Consider the following 19680-nt stretch of genomic DNA (forward strand, 5'->3'; position numbering starts at 1 on the left):
CTGCTAAGTGGCTTAGCCCCTGCAGCCCCTGCCACCCTGTAATTAGCTCTGCTGGGGGGATCAGGTCAGTGAGATGTTTGTCCCCAGTTAAACCCCATGCGGGCTCTGTTGGCGCTCCTTCCTCCTTCCCTTCCCCGGGACGCATTTCCTTAGGTAATGGCTGCCCCACAGGTGTGCCTTCCCAGTGGTAATGAGCTTTAAAAAACATACCCTCTTTCAGGACAGAAATACATCAGCTTCTGTTTTCTTCATAGTTTGTGTTGTGTTCCCCAAACTTTTTTGGGGTGGCAGGGGTGATGATCTAGTACAGCAACAGGTAGTAATTAGCCCAGTTATGGTTTCTAAGCCAACAAGTAAACTTGCCCAGAAAACAGGAGAATATATGAATGCTGTGTGCTTTATTTTTAAAGGTAGTTTATTTCTTTAATGTGTATGGGTGTTTCGTCTTCATACATGTACGTACACCATCTGTGTGCCTGGTGCCCAAGGAGGTGAGAAGAAGGAATTAGGTCCTCTGGGACTGGAGTTACAGACATTTGTGAGGCACCATGTGGGTGCTGGGAATCCAGCCTGGGTCCTCTTGAGGCCATCTTTCTAGCCCAGTGGTTCTCAACCTTCCTAATGCTGTGACACTTTAATACAGTTCCTCATGCTGTGGTTGAATGAAAAAAGTAGGTATGGTGGAGGAGAAAGTTTATTCTAGTTATATGGGAGAGCATAGCCAGAGGCAGGGACATCTGGGAGAGTCCAGAGTAGACATGACCCTGAGCCATGTGAGGGGGGGGCAAAGGAAGGGAGAGAGGGGAACCAGGCGCAGCAGCCAGGAGGCCCAAAAGGGAGTAGATGAAAAAGCCAGGTGACCCCATGGTTGGATTATACAAGGAAAAGCAGCTGGGGGAGGGGCAGCCCAGCCGTGGACTGGAGAAGCTTGTGGTGGGGGGCACGGTGTGCCAGCCAGGAGGGCCCTGTAACAGGTAGAGACTGAGGGATGCTGGGAGATCCCTCATGTTAAATGGGCACCTCATGTGTTTGTCCCATGTTTGAACCCTAACAGTGATGTGACCCCAACCATAAAATTATTTCATTGCTACTTCATTCATTTATGAATTGTAATATAAATATCTGATACACAGGATATCTGATACGTGAGCCCAAAGGGGTCACAGCCCACAGATTGAAAGCCGTGGCTCTGGCCCCTGGTTTTGCTTTAAATAGTCCTTTATCTCAGTAGAAATGAAAACATGGTAAGAATAAATAATGAATTAGATTGAGAAGAAAGTCTTACATTTTCGTGTGTTAACTGTTTGTATTTCTTGACGTAAATCCAGCATCCCAAGTGTTCTGCCTTCCTTTTGTATGAAAATCTCCTGTAGCGTTTCCTGGAGTGAGATCTGCTGGGGACATTTTGTTTGTTTTTGTCTCAGTGTATTTTTATTTTGCCTTCTTGGTGTTGATTTAAATGTATTTATTCCTTTTATTTATGTATTTGTCCGTATGTGCATATCCCATGTGCGCACGTGTACACCAGTCAGAAGACGACCTGGAGGAGGGTCTCTCCTTCCACCCCGTGCCTCATGGAGCTGGAGCTCATGCAAGTGCTGTTACCCACCAAGCACTGGTCCTGCCTTTATTCTTAAAATGTGTTTTACTGGTTTTAAAACATTAAGTTGATGATTTTCTTTCACCAGTTTCAAGATGCAGTTCTGCTTTCTCTGACTGGGACGCCTCCTGTTCCGTTCTCACCTTGGGTCTGTCCTCACGATGCCTGTGATGCGCTTTCCTCTCTAGGGCATTTTCACTGGTTTTAAACAATTGTACAATGGTGGGCCTGGGTGTGTGTCTTGGTTAGCCTTAATTGCCAGCTTGACCTAGCTAGAGTCATCTGAGAGGAGAGCCTCAGCTGAGGGCACGTCTGTGAGGAGCCCAGCCCACCGTGGGCGGCACTGTCCCTAGGCAGGAGTCCAGGGTTGTAGAATAAGAAGGCTAGGTGAGCAGGATCCTGAGTGAGCCGGAGTATGAACTAGTAAGCAGGGTTCCTTTCTGGTTTCTGTGTAAGAGTTCTGCCTTGAGTTCCCACCCGACTTCCTGCAGTGGTGGACCGTGGCCTGGAAGTGCAAACTGAAATAGTTTCCTCCCTCAGTTGCTTTGGCCCCAGAGTGTTTCCATCATAGCACAGAATGTTCTTCTCTGTTGGTGTCTTATTTGCTTGTTTTTCAGCTTCCTGGATCTGGGGGCGTATTTTCCTCATCAAATCAAGTTCTGATTATCGCTTCTGACAGTTTTCTAGTCCCTACCCCATCCTGCTGGGAGTGCAGCTTCCAGTGTTAGACTCTGTTGCTGTCTCATGCAGCTCTCCAGCTTTGTTCCCTCCCACCTCCCTCCCTCCCCTCCCCCTCTCTCTTCCTCCCTCCCCTCCTCCTCCTCCTCCTCCTCCTCCTCCTCCTCCTCCTCCTCCTCTTCTCTCTCTCCCTCCCTCCCTCCCTTTCTCCCTCTCTCTCTTCCTCTCCCCCTCTGTCCTGTCTCTCTCCCTCCCTCTCTCTCTCCCCCCTCCCCCTCCCCCACCTTTCTAAAAAGCGTATTTTGTTTCTTTAATGGTGGCTGAATTCTGCTGTTGTGTATTTTAAGTTCTCCAGTCCCCTGCATCAGATGCCCTGGAGCTGGAGTTACAGGCTGTTGTGAGCCACCAGATGTGGGTACTGCAAGCCTCCTTAACCACTGGGCCATCTCTCCAGCTCCTGCGGTTTTTCATCGTCTGATTGTGCAGTTCTTACATACAGACTCTGTAGACAACATTTGGCCCGAGTGTATTTTTTGTCCTTTTGACAATCTTTGTCACCTGACGGCTGTTTTCTTTTTCTTTTCGTCACTCCAAGTTGACTTTAGCCTCCTGAGTGACTCACATGTGCCACATAAGTCCTTGGATTTGGTACATAAGCTTTAATCTTGTATCATTAAAATGTTTATAAATCAGGTTGGTGAGGGGGCTCACTGTGAAAGTGCCTGACACCCTGAATTCATCCCCCAACCCCACTGGAACAGAGAAGCATTTCCCAAAAGTTGTCCTCACCACGTGTGCGCCGTGACACATGACACATGTGCACTGTGACACATGACGCATGTACACCGTGACACATGCACAACCACCCACATACGATGATAATAATAATAATAAAGTAAATGTAAAGTGATTATAACTAGAACCACAGATATATTTTCTTTTCTTCTTTTTAATTTTGAATGCAATAGTGGCGACAATAAGCCTTGCTGGTTTGAAGGTTTAAACATGAATAGTATAATGAAAAAATACTCAGCTTCTGCAGCCTAGAAAACATAATTTTTGCTTATCCATCTAATTGACGTGTTTGTAAATGATAATGTAATTCATTGTCGGCAGAGATATGAAGCAGGATAGACACTCCTTGAGTTTCCAGACAAATGGACATTTATATGGCTTTTCAGAAGATAAACCTAGTAGTATTAGTAAACATTTTCATGCTGTTTGACCCAGTAATGTTGATTGTGGGGGTTTCTTACTCAAAATGGTTTAAATTTCAACAAAAAGCCACTTGTTGGAAGGTGTTTGTTGCAGTCCTATTTCTTTCCTTTTTTTTTTTGCATTTTTGTTTATTTACTTATTTTGTGTGTATGTGCACACATGCTCACAAGTATGGGTGTCGTGGTGTTTCTGTGGGGGTCAGAGGACAGTTGGTGTGGGTTAGTGCTATCCCTTCACCATATGGGTTCTGGGGATCCAACTCAGGTCACCAGCCTTGGTGGCAAGTGGCTCTACCCACCAAGCCATCTGGCCAGTTTACCACTTGTTTCTAATGGTGAGGTATTATGCAGCTAACCTGCCTGACAGTGAGTGTCTCAGGGGGACATTTTCACTCACAAAGTACTTTACAGCCATTAAAAACAGCTTCATGAAAAGTACTCCATCACAAGGAAAAGATTGAAATAAATTAGTATTTCAAGGAGATGTATTGTCTAGCCATTGTTTTTAAAAATGCCTGTGCCCCAGGCATGATGGCACACACCAGTAATCCTAACTCTCAGGATCATGAGCTTGAGGCCAGCCTGGGCTACAGAGCAAGGCCCTGTGTGTGTGTTGGGCGGGGGACGACTGAAAAATGGGGCTAGGGAGATGGCTCAGTGAATAAAGCATTTGGGGTGCAAGTATGAGGACTTGAGTTCAAATCCCCAGAACCCACATAAAATGTGGGACATAGCACATACCTCTGTAATCCCAGCACTCTGTGGAGTTGGGAGCCAAAGACAGGAATGCTCCAGCAGTTCATGGGCCAGCCTGTGGAAAAACACAGAAGAGTGCGCCTGTTAAACACGGTGGAAGGTGAGGACAGACACCTGAGACTGTCCTCATGTGCACTGTGTGCATGCATGAGTGCACTTGTGTACAACACACACACACACACACACACACACACACACACACATAAACACACACACCGTAAAGCCTACAGACTGGAAGGCAGTGTGTAGAGAAAGAGTCAGATGTTGGTAGTTGCATCCCAGGCTTTCCCAGGACCTTACATTCCAGTTGATCAGGCACACCTGTGCTCTCAAGACTGATGATTGGTCTGTGCATGGGTGAAAACATAGCATTTTATTTTTGTTTTTGTTTTTGAGAAAGGGTTTCTCTGTGTAACAGCCCTGGCTGTCCTGGAACTTGCTTTTATAGACCAGGCTGGCCTCGAATTCACAAGAGATCCACCTGCCTGTGCCTCCCGAATTCTGAGGTTAAAGGCATGTGCTACCTCTGTCCACCGAAAACATAGTTTTTAAACAGTGACGTCTATGCTTCTTTTTCAGATAAAAATTTTGATGACGAGGATTCTGTGGATGGAAACAGGCCTTCTTCTGCCAGCTCCTCATCATCCAAGGCTCCATCTAGTTCCCGGAGGAATGTTAGCATGGGGACCAGCCGTCGGCTCGTGTCGTCCAGTCTTGGATCTAAGTCTTCAGGTATGACCCCATCCTGTGTGACATCCTGTGTGGCATTCTGGGGTCCTCTGTCATAGCACCTGCCTACCCTGTCCCCTCAGCACGAACTAGTTCCTGTGCACATTCTCGCTCGCAGTCTTTGGTCGGCCTGGCCCTTCTCTGTTGATGCTGGTGAGCCGGCAATGCTGGTTTAAGATGCCAGGTGGGCTCGCCTGTCCTGTGAGTCCAGCCAGTGAGAGCAGACAGTACAGAGGAAAGAGCACAGTCCGAAGACGAAGGTCAGGATCACACCCCAAGCCCTGTTTGGTCATCTGGAACCAGTCTGGCCTTGACCACCATCAGACATTTTACCAAATCTGTCTTTAAGACCAGAAGCCAGATGGAAAATTGTGAAAATATGATTTGTTCCTACAGGCAGCATTTTCCCTTGTGAAGGTCAGTGTGAGTACTGGGGAAATAAGCAGTGGGAGGCCAGTGAGATGCCTCAGCAGGTAAAGACACATAGTGCACACACCAGTGATAACAGAGCTCAGTCCTTGAAACCCTCCTCCCAGTACTCCTTGTCTTAGACCATTTGACTCCTTGTTATTTATACCTCTCTTTGCTGTCACATTTTAAATTTGCACACCTTTTTCTTACTCTTTACCTCTAAAACGTTGTGTAGACACTTGCTTTAAAATGGTGCTCACTGATGGTTGTGTCTTGGGGTTGAGGGTAGGGAGAGGGATAGAATCCCAGGGCTCTGAAGGCCAGAGCTGAGTAGACTCAGGGAAAGCCTGAGAGAGGAGGCACTAGTGCTGCCCCCTGGTGGTCTCTTCTGGGTGAAGGAAGGGCTTGAGAGCGATGTCCCCTGGTGGTCTGTCCTGGAATGACAGTATCTTGATTCCCAAGGTGCCACTGAGGCAGCCCTGTCAGCCTGCCCTGGGAGCTGTGTTGGCCACAGGAAGACCAGCGTTACTTTGCTTCAGATGTTTGTCATTCTTCCTAATCATTTCGAGTGCTACTAATTTTTGGTTGTTGAGTTTATGTTTATTTAACATACGATGCACTATTTTAAGAGATTTATTTATTTTTATGTGCATGAATGTTTGCTAGCATGTATGTGTGTCACTGTGTGCATATCTGGTCCTGAGCATTAGGTCCCCTGGAACTGGAGTTATAGATTATTGTAACAGTGTGGGTTTTCTGCAAGAGCAGTAAGAGCTCTTAACCTCTGAGTCATCTATCTCTTCAGCTGTTGTAAAGGGGATATTCTCAGTGTTTCAGTCACCTCCCTTGTAGCATGTTTCAAGGCCGTGTGTGTGTGTGTGTGTACATGTGTGTACATGTGTGTGTGTGTGTGTGTACGTGTGTGTACTCAGACATGCTTGTGGAGGTCCGAGGACAACTTTGGGGCGTCCGTTCTTGGCTTCTGTGATGTAGGTCTCAGAGAACAAATTCAAATGGTCAGACTTGCTGGCAGGTTCCTTCACCTGCTGAGCCGTCTCAGCTGCCCGCCTCTTTCCCTTTAATGCACTTTTTATTCCCCATCTTCCCTTGAGTAATGCCAGTCCCGTAAACAAGGGTAAGACATTCCTGCATGACCTGATTGCTGCTGTCCTGCCCATCCGTCACCCACAGCCCCTCCAGAAGTGTCCACTGGGTCAGTTCTGCCCTCAGCTGTACCCTCTTCCTTCCTTCCTTCCTTTAACACCATAGTCCTGACTGCCCTAGAGTTCGGGTTTGCAGATCCTGTGGACTCAGGCCGTTGCTCCCTGCTCCCAGCACTCTAATCATGTGAGAACTCGAAAGGAGCTCACAGTTCTGCATCATAGCCTGTGACTGACATCTGTGAACACATTTGCGGCTACCTGGGCTGTCTGGTTTTTGTTTCATTTTCTCTAGCAGGTCCGGTAGGGCCCTACAGCAAGTCACGTGTCTGATAAGAGAGCTAACGTGCTAATCTCTATAAGTCACTGCTGGGGCTTCAAGGATGAGCACAGACACCAGTGTCAAGACTTAAGGAACAAAACAAGACGAAGTTGTCGTGTGGGGTTCACTCCCGTACATGACATCAGAGTGGTTAAACAGCCTCAGCATGAGCCAGCACACCTTCCTGCACTTCCCTCCCCGGCCCTTCCGGAAGTCCCCAAGTCCCCACTGGGCTAGTTTTGCCCTTAGGCCTGCCTTTGTTTGAAATGTACCAGGAGGCATCTTAACACAGCTTTGTGGGGGAAACTGAGCGGGTGACTGGATACACAGTTGAGGGGCTGGACGAGTGTGTCGGCTACTCTTGCAGGGGACCAGAGCTGGGGTCAGCCACCCACAACTGCTGTGAGCAGCTCAGAGACTCCAGTGCCCTCCGGCCTCTGTGTGCAGCCACACACAGGCTCATACACCTCAATAACATCAATCTGTTTTTTATAAGTTTTAAATGTCCGGAATACAATTTCAATGGTGTACAGTTCTGCAGTATATGTTTTATACAGTGTTGAGTTCACATTACCTTTGTTTTTAAAGTTCATCTTTTTGTTTTTTAATAGCTGCAAAAGAAGGTGCTGGTGCTGTGGATGAAGAGGATTTTATTAAAGCCTTTGACGATGTTCCTGTAGTGCAGGTCAGTGTGGGTCTGTGCTGCTGTTAAAGTCAGGGTGGAGAAGTGACTCAGTGGTTTAGAGCTGTGGCTGTTCTTCCAGTGGACTGGGTTTGGTTCCCAGCACTCATATGGGGATACTCACAACTGCCTGTAACCCCAGCTCCAGGGCATGCAACACCTTCTTCTGGCTTCTGCAGGAACCTACAAATGTGACACACACACACACTTAGAACACATGCACAGACACACAAGAGTAATAAATAAATAAGCAAACAAACAAATCCTTTTTTTTTTAATCAAGGTAGAAAGTCTTTAGATTTCATTTTTCAGACATAACCTGTGTCAGTTAGCTCTTTGCTACATCAATGAAAGACCTGTGGCAGCTAGCTTTATAAAGTGTGAAAAGAGTCTTTTAGCTCCTAACTTTGGAGACCCAGAGTGTGGAGTATATGGAGCAGGCTCGAGAACCACGCCTTGACCGCAATACTTGATGGTGTGGGGTGGATGGCCCTGGGACAGCAGGCAGCTCCTGTTAGACCAGCAGAGAGAGGACAGGGTGGGGACAGCTCAGGCTTTCGTAAGCGCCTCCTCAGAATGGCCTCCCCAAGTGACCCAAGGCCTTAAAGAGCCCACCGCCTGTTAGTCACACCATCCGGGCTCCTCACCTTTTCATGCAATGGACCTTGGGAGTTCATGTCCAGAATCCTTTACCTTTCAATGTGGAAACTGAGGTTGTCAGGACTCTCGGAGATCTAAGGTACGGATTAGAAAATGTGGGAGCCCCATAAGCTGACGAGAACAGAAGTCCTGTCCCATTGACGTCTCCGTGGAGAATGTTGGTCACGGTACAGACAAGAGGTGGTTGGTGACGATTAGAAAAGACAGACACGTGTTTAAGATTTCTTTTCTGGAAATATGAGCTACAAGGTTTTAGCGCCTGGAAAGCTGGAGAGAATGGTTTGTAGAAGTGTGATTTACACCGTCTTTTTTTTTTTTTTTTCCTTTAAGACAGGGTTTCTCTGTGTAGTTTTGGTACCTGTCCTGGATCTCGCTCTGTAGCCCAGGCTGGCCTCGAACTCACAGAGATCCGCCTGGCTCTGCCTCCCGAGTGCTGGGATTAAAGGCGTGCGCCACCGCTGCCACCGCCACCACCGCCACCACCACCACCCGGCGGTTTACTCCGTCTTTGATGCTTCACTTAACAGATGAAGTCCCAGGGACTGCCTCCGCCTGTGTCCTCTGTTCTGATTGGGGCTGATTCTCTCTCTGTGCTGGGCTGTGCATTCCTGCAGCTCCCCTTGCTCCCTGGGTACCATAGTGGCCCTCAGGTGGCAGACTCCACAGGCTCAGGTTCATCCTTCGTCCTCGGCCTCTTGGTTGAAGTCTCACAGTAGGATTGAGGACAAATGAGTGAGAAGACTTGAAAGTGCTAAATTAGAGTTGCCCTGTGAGCCTGGCACTCTGGTTTCCCTTCTGTTGGTGTGATGAAGCATCGACCAAAAGCAGTAGTGAAGGAGAGGATCTGTTTGGCTTATTCCAGGTCATAGTCCCATCATTGGAGGAGGTCAAGGCAGGAGGAAAATGGCAGGCCTGCTTGCTGTCACACAGCTGTCCCTCTACCCAGTAAATTCACTCAGAGCCAATGAAGTACGGCAGAAATGATGGCGGATGCTGCTTGCTGGCTTTCTCTCCGGTCCACGCTTAGCTGGCTTTCTTATACAGCCCAGGAGCCCCTGCTCTGGTGCTCCCTACAGTGGCCTGGGCCCTTCAGCATCAGTCAACAATCAAGACAATGCCACACTAACATTCCCACGGGCCAGTCTGATCTGGGCAGTCCTTCAGCTGAGGTCTCCTTTTCAGACGATCGCAGGCTGGGGCACGGTGATAGTTAGAGCCTGTCAGATGACGGTTAGGATGCCTGATGACCTGAATCTGAATCCGGAGGAGTGATTGCCAGAAGTTGCAATGCACCATGGAACACTGGCCCCACCTCTTGTTCCACCATACACATTCAGTAATAAGTTTTTTCAAAAATGCCTCATGCATCTCTGTCTGTTTTCTTTCTCTTGTACACAAACTCCTTTGTTGCGTTACTAGTAAAGATGTCCACAGCAAGGTTGCTTACATGTGGCAGCAAATAAATGTAGGGGTTCCTGTTGATTGTGGGTACGGGTTCACTAAGATGAGCATGCCCAGAGAATTCCTCATGTGGCGGGAGAGTTTCTTATACTTCCCTAACTTCATGTATTGAAAAATCATCTTAATTCTGTACATTGTCTTCTGTTAAGTATAAATTAATTTTGCTTCCAGATTTACTCTAGCCGAGACCTCGAGGAATCCATAAACAAAATTAGAGAAATCCTGTCAGATGACAAGCATGACTGGGAGCAGAGAGTAAATGCTGTAAGTGCTGCTTTCCTGCTGTTCCATTACGTTTATCTACATGTTTACGTGTTACAGACATAGGGATACTTCACACACAAATCACCATCTGTACATTTTACTCTCTTAGTAAATGACCTCACCTTCTTTTCTTGTTTGCTGTGAGTCGTGGGTTCTGAGATTGTTCCAGGGTAATCTCACTACGTCCTGGTTGCTTCTTGTTGCTGGATAAACACCTTGACTAAGAACAACCTGGAAAGAAAGGTTTATGTGGCTCACGGGTTATAGTCCAGCACTAAAGGAAACTGGGGTAGGACTTGGAAGCTGGAACCTGGAGGGAGGATCGAAAGCAGAGGCTGGAGGAGTGCGTCTCACTGGCTTCATGGCTCCCTCAGCCTCTTATATAACCAGGACCTCCTGCCCAGGGGCAGCACCACCTGTGGTGGCCTGGGCCCTCTCACCTCAACCATCAATTAAGAAAATGCTCCAAAGACATGCCCACAGGCCAATCTGACGAAGGCAATTCAATTGAGGGTCCCTCTTCCCATGACTCTATTATGTCAGGTTGACAAAAAATAATGATAAGAATTACATGCTATGTAACCCAGGCTGGCCTTGAACTGGGGATCTCCTGCTTTTGCTTGTGGAATGCTAGACTTAATGGTCCTGCGCTCCCACACCCAGCCCTACTTCTGTTTTTAAAACATACCAGCTTCCTGGGAGTGGTGGCACATACCTTCAATCCTAGCACTGGGGAGGCAGGCGGATCTCTATGAGTTTAAAGCGAGCCTGGTCTACATAGAGAGTTCCAGGACAACCAGGGCTCCACAGAGAGACATTGTCTCAAAAGCAAGCAAACAAATGAAAAACAAAAACCCCAGCAATTTAAGAGCTACAGAAATGACTCAGCAGTTGAGAGCACCACTGCTCGTACTCCGGTTCTGGGCGCCAGTGCCCTTTTCTGGCCTCCATGGCACCTGCATCCTCGTAGTGCACACAGACTCATACAGGCACACACGTACACCTAAGAGGTTTTTCTTAAGGCAATCATATTTATCATGGTTGCTGCATTTTAAAATGGAGTCTTAGTTGTGATTTAATTTGTTCATTATATATTAGGTAATAACTACCTGTCCAAATTGTCTTTGCAAAAGTGTTTTCTAGGAGCTAGAGATATAAATCCAGCAGTTAAGAATACCTGCTGTTCTTACAGAGGACCTTAGTTTGGTTCCCAGCACCCATATCAGGTGGCTTATTACCACCTGTAACTCCAGCTCCAGGGGATGTGACACCCTCTTCTGGCCTCTCAGCAGGCACCTGCACAAATGTGGCACGCACACACACACACACAAATCTTTTTTTACAATTGGTTCCTATCATCAGTTAACTTTTATGTTTATATCTATATTAATGGCTTTTTGTTATGTAGATTCAGTGTTTAGCAATGTTTTCCACACCTCTGACTTTTCTCGGTCCCATTAGCTAAAAAAGATGAGGTCGTTGCTTTTGGCCGGGGCTGCTGAGTACGATAACTTCTTTCAACACTTGCGTCTTCTGGATGGAGCCTTTAAACTCTCTGCCAAAGACCTGCGGTCTCAGGTAGTGCGGGAAGCTTGCATCACATTGGGGTAAGGACTGCGACACGCTCCATTCCCCTACACTGGACCATAGCCTCTCTCAGAGCTTTAGAGAAAACTGCTTGGACATGTCTGTGGGGTCACCTCTAGTCAGTCTGCAAGACCCTCATCTGCTAACACTTATGTCCGTACTGTTAGAGTAGCTGCTGCCCACTGGTGTAGAGTGTTGGATTTTAAATTTTACTCACTGACATAGCTCTGAAGCCTCTATTGTACTATTAATAGAAAAAATGCAATTGTATGGAATTCTGTCTTTGAGATCTTTTCATGATCTTTTGCCTCCAGGATATATGTGTATTAGGATACGTGTTTGTTTCTCCAAGAGTGCTATAGCAATAGAGTAAATGCAGGGCCGTGGGTACCGTTAGTGCCAGAGCACCTGCCTAACCTGCAGAGCCATCTGCTCAGTCCTCAGAATCGGAGAAAGAGAGAGAAAGGATCTTGACAAAATGCTACAGTGCTGTTTTAGCTTTAGCGAAACTTCAGTGTTGTGATTACACGCGTCAGAATGTTGAAGTAGTAGCCAGGGCAGCTGCAAGCATTATAACTGTGTAAAGTTTTAGAGTAGGCAGATCTTCAAGCTTCATGTTTTATATGCAAAACAAAAATAAGATCAAAAGGGGCAAGTGTTGTGTTCATGGCAAGTAAGTCTTCATGTAAGTCTTTGGTCTTGGAGTTGTTCTTTGCTCTTTTAATACTTATTTGGAAATTATTAAGAAAAATGTGTTGGCTGATGGCTTCACCAAGTTCTCTACTTGTTCATCGTAAGTTCGTTTTTAAGGTGTCTCTGACCCTTGCCTTTTATCTGTGTCTAGAGAGCGTGAAGGAGGGCTGTCAGATGTTGAGAGGCTGTGTGTGGGAATGTGACTACAGCCGGTCCTTTCTTGTTACAGGCATCTGTCATCAGTTCTGGGAAATAAGTTTGATCATGGAGCTGAAGCCATTATGCCAACTATCTTTAATTTAATCCCAAACAGTGCCAAAATTATGGCTACTTCCGGTGTTGTAGCTGTGAGGCTAATCATTCGGGTAAGTATGTCATGGGGCCACCGATGAAAGACCAGAGTGGTAGATCCTGCTGGCCCATGGGACATAACAGGCACTCCTCCTGAGGGTGTCTCCCTACCATTGCAGTCTGTCTCCACATGCAACAGCGTCTCTTTCCCACGGATGGAGATGTCCAGAGCTGCAGGGTTTGTGCTGTGTCTTGTGGACTGGCTGGTGCAGTCACTGAGGGGCACATCTTTGGCTCACCTGCCATTGGTTCCAAGTAGTTGACTGTCCAGAGCATCTCTTTTGTCTCCCCTCCACCATGTCTGGTCTTCCTTCCGTCTTAGCTGTTTGTGCTTGTGGTTGCTGCTTGCCTGAAACTCATTTACTAATGGCAGCAAACAAGGAGCTGGAACTCTGCACTTGAGTTCTCTGGCGCCTGATGTGAGCAGCGGCCAGGTGGTGATAATCCTCGATAATCCTCGTGCGCGTTTTCAGGAGAGTAGTTCATGAAGGCTTCAAAAGACCTCTTCTCTACTTCCTCCTCTCTGCCACCCTCAAGGCAGCTGCCTGCCATCAAGTCCAAGGACCTGAGTTCAAGCCTCAGGACCCACGTGAAGGGAGAACCAACTCCCACAAGTTACCTCTGACCTCTACATATGTGCCATCACAGAGAGAGAGAGAGAGAGAGAGAGAGAGAGAGGAGAGAGAGAGAGGAGAGAGGAGAGAGGAGAGAGGAGAGAATATAAATAAATAAATAAATAAATAAATAAATAAATAAATAAATAAATAAATAAATAAATAAATAAATAAATAAATAAATAAATAAATAAATGTAATTTAAAAAATCTTGAAACTCTACAGAATGTCCCCAGTCCCCACAGGATACTTAGTATCATCTTCATCCTTACTGTTTAATATTGCCCTTACTTGCAATATTAAAGCCAAAGCCATTGTATTTTCCACTGAAACGATGTTAGGATGGCTCAGCATGACGAGGCCCTATGAATGCACACTGCCTCAGCCACTCAGATGCTTCAGTGACCTCAGACTTGTGTGACTCCAGACTGCATCCTGTGGTCTGTCCTGGCCCTGTCAGTTCTATAGTGGCCTGTGTATGACATTTCAGGGAATTCTCTTTCCTTCTTCAACACTGAAGAACTTTAGACTGAATGTCCATGTGCTGTGAGGTCACGTGCTGTGGGTCACGTGTTCTGTTGTGTCTTGTTCCGGGTCTTTGTTTCAGGTGCTCAGCTCTGTTTTCATCCTTCTCCACAGCACACGCACATCCCTCGGCTAATCCCTGTCATAACAAGCAACTGTACCTCTAAGTCTGTCGCAGTTAGAAGGTACGTGTTGGAAGTTCCTCTTAATTATCTTGCAAGTCTCTAAAAACAAAATGAACACCAGATCTCCTTCATGGATAAATTTTCACATTTGAAGTTACTATTTAAGATCATTGTAACAGCTGCTTCTTGGTCCAAGATCATAAAATGCTCTGTGGCTGGCAAGATGGTTCAGTGGGTAAAGGTACTTGTCACCAATCCTTAATGACCTGAGTTCATCCCCAGGGCTCTCAAAAGCTGTCTTCTGGCATGTGTGAGCATGTCTGCGTACATACATACACACAATTAAGATCTTAAAAGTATTTTAAAGATCTTAATATTTTGCAAGAGAGAGAGAGAGAGAGTGTTACCCTCAGAACCACCTTGCTGGCCTAGTCTTTGCTTGTTTCTGATTCTTCTTTACTCTTCCTTTTTCTTTTTTTCCCCCTTAAATGAAACTTACCTACTCAAAAGATAAACTGATTGATCTAAGCTGTTTTCTTTTCACCAACAGACCCCTTACTAAGTTCTGTGTTTCTTCCTTACCACATTTCAGGCGCTGTTTTGAATTTTTAGATTTACTTTTACAAGAATGGCAGACACATTCACTAGAAAGGTGAGCATCTGTGATTCAGAACCGTTATCTGACCTGTGAGTCCTGGGGCAGCAAGTGGTGTAAGGAAGGAGTGAATCAGGCATTTGCTAAGTGACTGTTGTTTCTACTGATGTGAGCCGCTTCATACTGGAGACACTTTAGGGAACATCATCCTTCCAGATACTAGTGTGATACGGCTTGTGTAGTTCAGTTGGTGGGGTGCTTGCCTAGCATGTCAGAAGCCCTGTTCCATCCTCAGTCTTAAATAAACTGCCTATAATCCCAGTGGGAGAAGGGGTGGGGGAGGTGAGAGAGGGTAAGGAGGAGAGACAGAAGGGGGGGAGTTCAAGGTCATCCTCTCTCCAGACGGCAGTATGCATTACCATTGTTATGTGGTAGGGGGCAGTATCAGTACAGATTCTGTTTGCAGTTTAGCGAGGACTTAGAGCTGCCCTCATCTGATACTTTGCAGGAATTTCACTCACTTGAGAAGGTTTTTAATTCCCTGTCATTGGTCAGCCGTTGTCTTTGTGGCAGTTTGTAGCAGATTACTTTTACGTATCAGAATTTAAAAGTAGCACTGTGTCAAGATTTCTGAACAACCATGTACCTATTCATTTTCTTTGATATTTTTAGTTCCTGTCAATTTTAGGTACCTGTTCTTCTGAGTTTGGAGGCAGTAGGTGGTAGTATTGTGCCACAGTTTTGAATGGGCATCATAGTTTGTCAACCATTTTTCATCATACTGATAATAGACGCTAGGGAATTCATCCCAGTGATTATAGAAATCAAAACTAAGACTCAGTTGGAACTCCTAAGCAAATTTCTAATCGGAAGCACTGGTTTTCAGAAATTGAGGCTGTCTACCAACTGAGAAAAGCGCAGGAGTTTGAAAGTTCTTGCAGAGGTCTGGTGTTTGTTAGTTGTGGAGACAGTATTTTTTGGAAATTTTATCTTTATTGTTTAAGGAGATTTTCCCATTATAACATGCACATCACTGGCCACTTTTTCCCTGGACATCTTCGTGTCATCCTGACCAAGATATATATTTTTTCTTTTAATAAGGCAAAGGGATAAGAGATAGGCACACTACATTAATTGAGGCGCAGGCCACAGAAAACATGGATGATGGATGAAAAGTGTAGAACTTGTTTGGTCCTCAAAAGCTAAATAAATATGGTTCAAAAAGAAGTTAGTTGTGATTTAAAAATAGTGCTATCCAGGGCTGGAGAGATGGCTCCATGGTTAAGAGCACTGTCTGCTCTTTCAGAGGACCCAGGTTCAATTCCCAGCACCCACATGGCAGCTCACAACTGTCTGTAACTCCAGTTCTAGGGGATCCGACACCCTCACACAGACATACATACAGGCAAAACATCAATGCACATAAAATAAAAATAAATATAAAAAAATAGTGCTATCCACATCCTTCCTCGAGGGTAGGGTGGCGATGGGAAAGAGGGCATTGTGGAAAGGGGGTGGAGCGTGTTCTTAGCCTCTGAGCTGTGTTTTAACTGACTAACTTTGGCGTGAAGCCACCAGACCCACATGGCTATTTTGAACTTGATTCCACAAGCCTGTTTTCACCCACTAAAAGTTGTGTGCTTAATGACTGCTATTGCTCTTTTTCCTAAATGTCTAGACACATATCAGTATTAGCGGAAACAATAAAGAAAGGAATACATGATGCTGATTCTGAAGCAAGAATAGAAGCCAGAAAGTAAGTTTCTGTTGATCCCAGCTCACCTCTCAGACCCGCTCTATGGACTGTCTTACTCAGCCCTATTGGTTCTTTAAGCATATTTTGTTAGTGGTAACTGTTACGTGTGACTCCAGAAGTCCACTTTAGTGTGTTTCTCTAAGTTTTTGTTGACGTTTTGCTCTGTAGGTGGTTGCCGAAGTGGAACTGAATATCAACAGGACTAAGGTTGACAATAGGATTCTTGTTTTCAAACTTAAGACAAATCATGAGTCAGTGCTGGTTCCGACTCTGTGTGTTCATTCACTAAACTATTCAAAGCCATAGAACCCCGTGTTCCTCACCACATTACCGTGGGAGATGACGGCCACAGGGCATTCTCTTCTTGGCATCATGTTTGAAAACATGAAATGGTCACTTCGCAGGCATGAATCATGGGAGGGGGAGTTGGATTGACTGATGCCTGGGTTGTCATGGTGATATGTCCAGTTTCAGACTCCCAGTGGAACTGAAAATGCTTCAGTCATATGGTTTCAGCCCTCAATCTAGGACCTCCCTGGAGATCATAAGGTCTTGCAACTGAGAACCTTTAATTCCCATTTTATAAGTGAAACAGCAGCTCAGAGAGGTCAGGTAACCTCTCCAGCACCCAAAGCTGACAGCCGGTAAAGGCACGGCCACCAAGCCTGCGGAGCCGAGTTCAGTCCCCGGAGCCCACACCGTGGAAGGAGAGAACTAGCCCACGGTTGTCCTCCTGTCCCCACATGTGTGCCGTGGCACCTCTACCCCACCTGCACATCGACAAACAAGTCAAAGGGCCTTTCCGATTTCAGCTGGAAGTTGTAAAGCCAGGACTTGTTAGTTCTCTGGCCTTGTGCCCGTCACTCCTCTGAGTGGGTAATTGGAGGCCTCGAATCCCAAAGATGCTGCATTAGTATATTGGGCTCAACAGGGTCCTCTGACTTGCCCGGGGGTTCGTCGTTTTTCCTAGGTGCTACTGGGGTTTCCACAGTCACTTCAGCCGAGAAGCAGAGCACTTGTACCACACTCTGGAGTCCTCCTACCAGAAAGCCTTGCAGTCCCACTTGAAGAACTCGGACAGCATCGTGTCTCTGCCCCAGTCAGACCGATCTTCTTCCAGCTCTCAAGAGAGTCTCAAGTAAGGGCCTTGGCTTTGCTGACCATAGTGCAGTGTTGTGTGTGTAAAAGTTTGCTACACAGAAGCGCACACTGAGGCTGTGTTTTTACCTGAGGACCTGCTATAGCTCCCCAGGCATCAAGGTAGACTCTGGTTCTAGGTAAGGTATATCTGGGAGGTGAGAAACTTGGCCTTGGACTCTGCCACAGACTTTTCCTTTTCTGTCATAGCAGAATGAGCTAGAGAGCACCATGAACATTAATGCATCAGGGAGTCCTCCAAGAGGATGTGAGTGCTGCCCGGAGACAGGTTCAGAAAGGGCACTTCAAGACATGGGACTTCGCCGGCAGCATGTCTGCCCTGCACTTCTGACTTCTGTCCCTGTTACTGTTTTGTTGTGTTAGAAAGGTCATTCATCCCAAACATAATGTTAACACTCTGTCAGATGTGGGGTGGGTAAGATAATGCATTGCCTGAGGAGTTCCGCGGACCCTGAGCATCTTCACGCACACTGGCTCTGTGCTTGTGTCAGCACAGATAAAGCACACTTTTGGTAACACGTTTATGCATGCCTTTTGCAGCCGGCCCCTTTCTGCCAAGAGAAGTCCTACCGGCAGCACCACGTCCAGAGGTAAGAGCTTGGCCACAGACCCAGAACCACAGAGCCACAAAAATGCAGAAACGCAGCAGTGGGGGGCCTGCTCCTGCCTGCCCTGGGTGGGCTGCTCATCTCCTGAGGCTGCAGTCAAGGACAGGACGCTGGGGCCTGCTCTCAGCCCACTCAGTTGGGGGTCATGTGCTACACTGCCATCTGCTGTGACTCCTCAGCAGGGCTCCACTTCACCAGGGCCCCCTGTTTACATTGTCTGGGTGGCTAGGCAGGCAGAAATCAGGCTCTGTGGCCTCTCCTCTCTCCCTCCCTCCTTCCCTCCCTCCCTCCCTCCCTCCCTCCCTCCCTGCAGCCACGAGTCCTTTTGCTCCCAGGCTCACATAAGTGAGAGCAGCAGTTTGGTGGCTGTTAGAAGCTGGGAAAGGGTGTGTTTCCAGAGAGGGCATAGCTAGGTGGGGACACTTACTTTATTTCCTAAGTGGGCTGTAACCTGAGACTTACAGTTTTCCATTCCTAGAACACTGGGACAGTAGATACCTCACAGGCAAGGTTCCTGTGCTTTTCTTTGCATTGCGTGAACTCTGGGGCGGTGAGGTACTTCCTCCCTCCCATGGGCACCGACATGTGTTACAACTTCGTGTTTGTCTCTAAGAAAAGCAGAGCAGCAGCATGTAACAGTCTGTGTTTGAAATCCCACGTGGTCAGCCCCCCCTGACTTCTCTCCCTTTACCACTAAAGGCTCTACAGTTAGTACCAAATCTGTGTCAACGACAGGATCCCTCCAGCGGTCTCGAAGTGACATTGACGTGAACGCAGCCGCCAGTGCCAAATCCAAAGTCTCCTCGTCCTCAGGCTCCACCGCCTTCAGCTCTGCAGCAGCGCTGCCCCCAGGGTCCTATGCATCTTTAGGTAACCAGACTCCCTCCTGTCCCGCTGCCCGGTGACCCTGGCCTCTTGGCAGATTGCAGGCCTCTGTGGCTGAGGGAAGCCTCACTGTTGCAAAGTGGTCTGAAGAATAAGTAATTGCACTCAGGGGTAGTTCCCAGCCGCCCTCTGTCCGGTGTCCCTTCTCTCTGGAGCATCAGTCTGTTCCGTAAGGACGTGTATGCTTTCAGGCTGTGTGGTCCTCGTGTCCTCCTTTCTAGAGCAAGTCCTGCCCCGACCCAAAGCCACTGCCCGTATTGCCCGCACTGGCTTTCCCCTCCTACCTGTGGGAACAGAGCCAGATGGCTTAGTGGGGACTCAGGTTTCCCATAGTTGAGGGTCCCTTAGAGTGGAGGGTGGGTGACAGGAGGATTCTAAATGAACGTGATGGACCTTTAGCGGACTTAAGCACAGTTGTACAAGTGTTCTGCCCTGCATGTGGCCTGAGGGGCGTACACCCATACTCTAATGACTGCTCCAAAGAATTGTTCCTGTTTTCCAAATTTTTGACATTAACATAATGGTAGGTGCTGACACTGAACACCCTCTCTGTGCCAGGCTGGTGGTGTATGTCATTGTATTTTTATAAACGTGAGATAGTCAATCAACCCCCAATGCAGAGGACTTTAGCTTAATTGTAACACGAGAACCAGGTTACTCATTTGTCCCATTAGGGATTTCAAGGTTACTGCCAAGCTGATGTTCTGAAGTGCTTTGAGATTGGAAGCATGGGGACAGGAAGGTACTAAAGAAGGTGCCACTTGTTCCCTGTCACCATGAGCAGGCTGTGCAAGCTTTGAGTCTGTTTCTCTGCCAATGACCTTGTGGTGATGGTAGCCATCT

At 47.0% G+C, this 19680-nt stretch overlaps 1 protein-coding gene across 1 annotated transcript in view; it reads left to right on the plus strand.

Annotated features, from left to right (window-relative positions):
• Clasp1 (cytoplasmic linker associated protein 1) overlaps positions 1-19680 on the plus strand; it is a 236065-nt gene that overhangs the window by 120013 nt on the left and 96372 nt on the right. The window contains 11 exon segments of the mRNA XM_052736724.1: positions 4831-4983; positions 7485-7558; positions 9848-9940; positions 11402-11547; positions 12450-12585; positions 13825-13895; positions 14428-14487; positions 16109-16186; positions 17157-17324; positions 17885-17934; positions 18652-18822. Of these exon segments, the coding sequence (XP_052592684.1) occupies positions 4831-4983; positions 7485-7558; positions 9848-9940; positions 11402-11547; positions 12450-12585; positions 13825-13895; positions 14428-14487; positions 16109-16186; positions 17157-17324; positions 17885-17934; positions 18652-18822 (1200 nt within the window).

The sequence above is a fragment of the Peromyscus californicus genome, unplaced genomic scaffold (genome assembly GCF_007827085.1).
Source record: "Peromyscus californicus insignis strain IS unplaced genomic scaffold, ASM782708v3 Scaffold_14__1_contigs__length_90479793_seg_2, whole genome shotgun sequence".
Taxonomy (NCBI): Eukaryota; Metazoa; Chordata; class Mammalia; order Rodentia; family Cricetidae; genus Peromyscus; species Peromyscus californicus.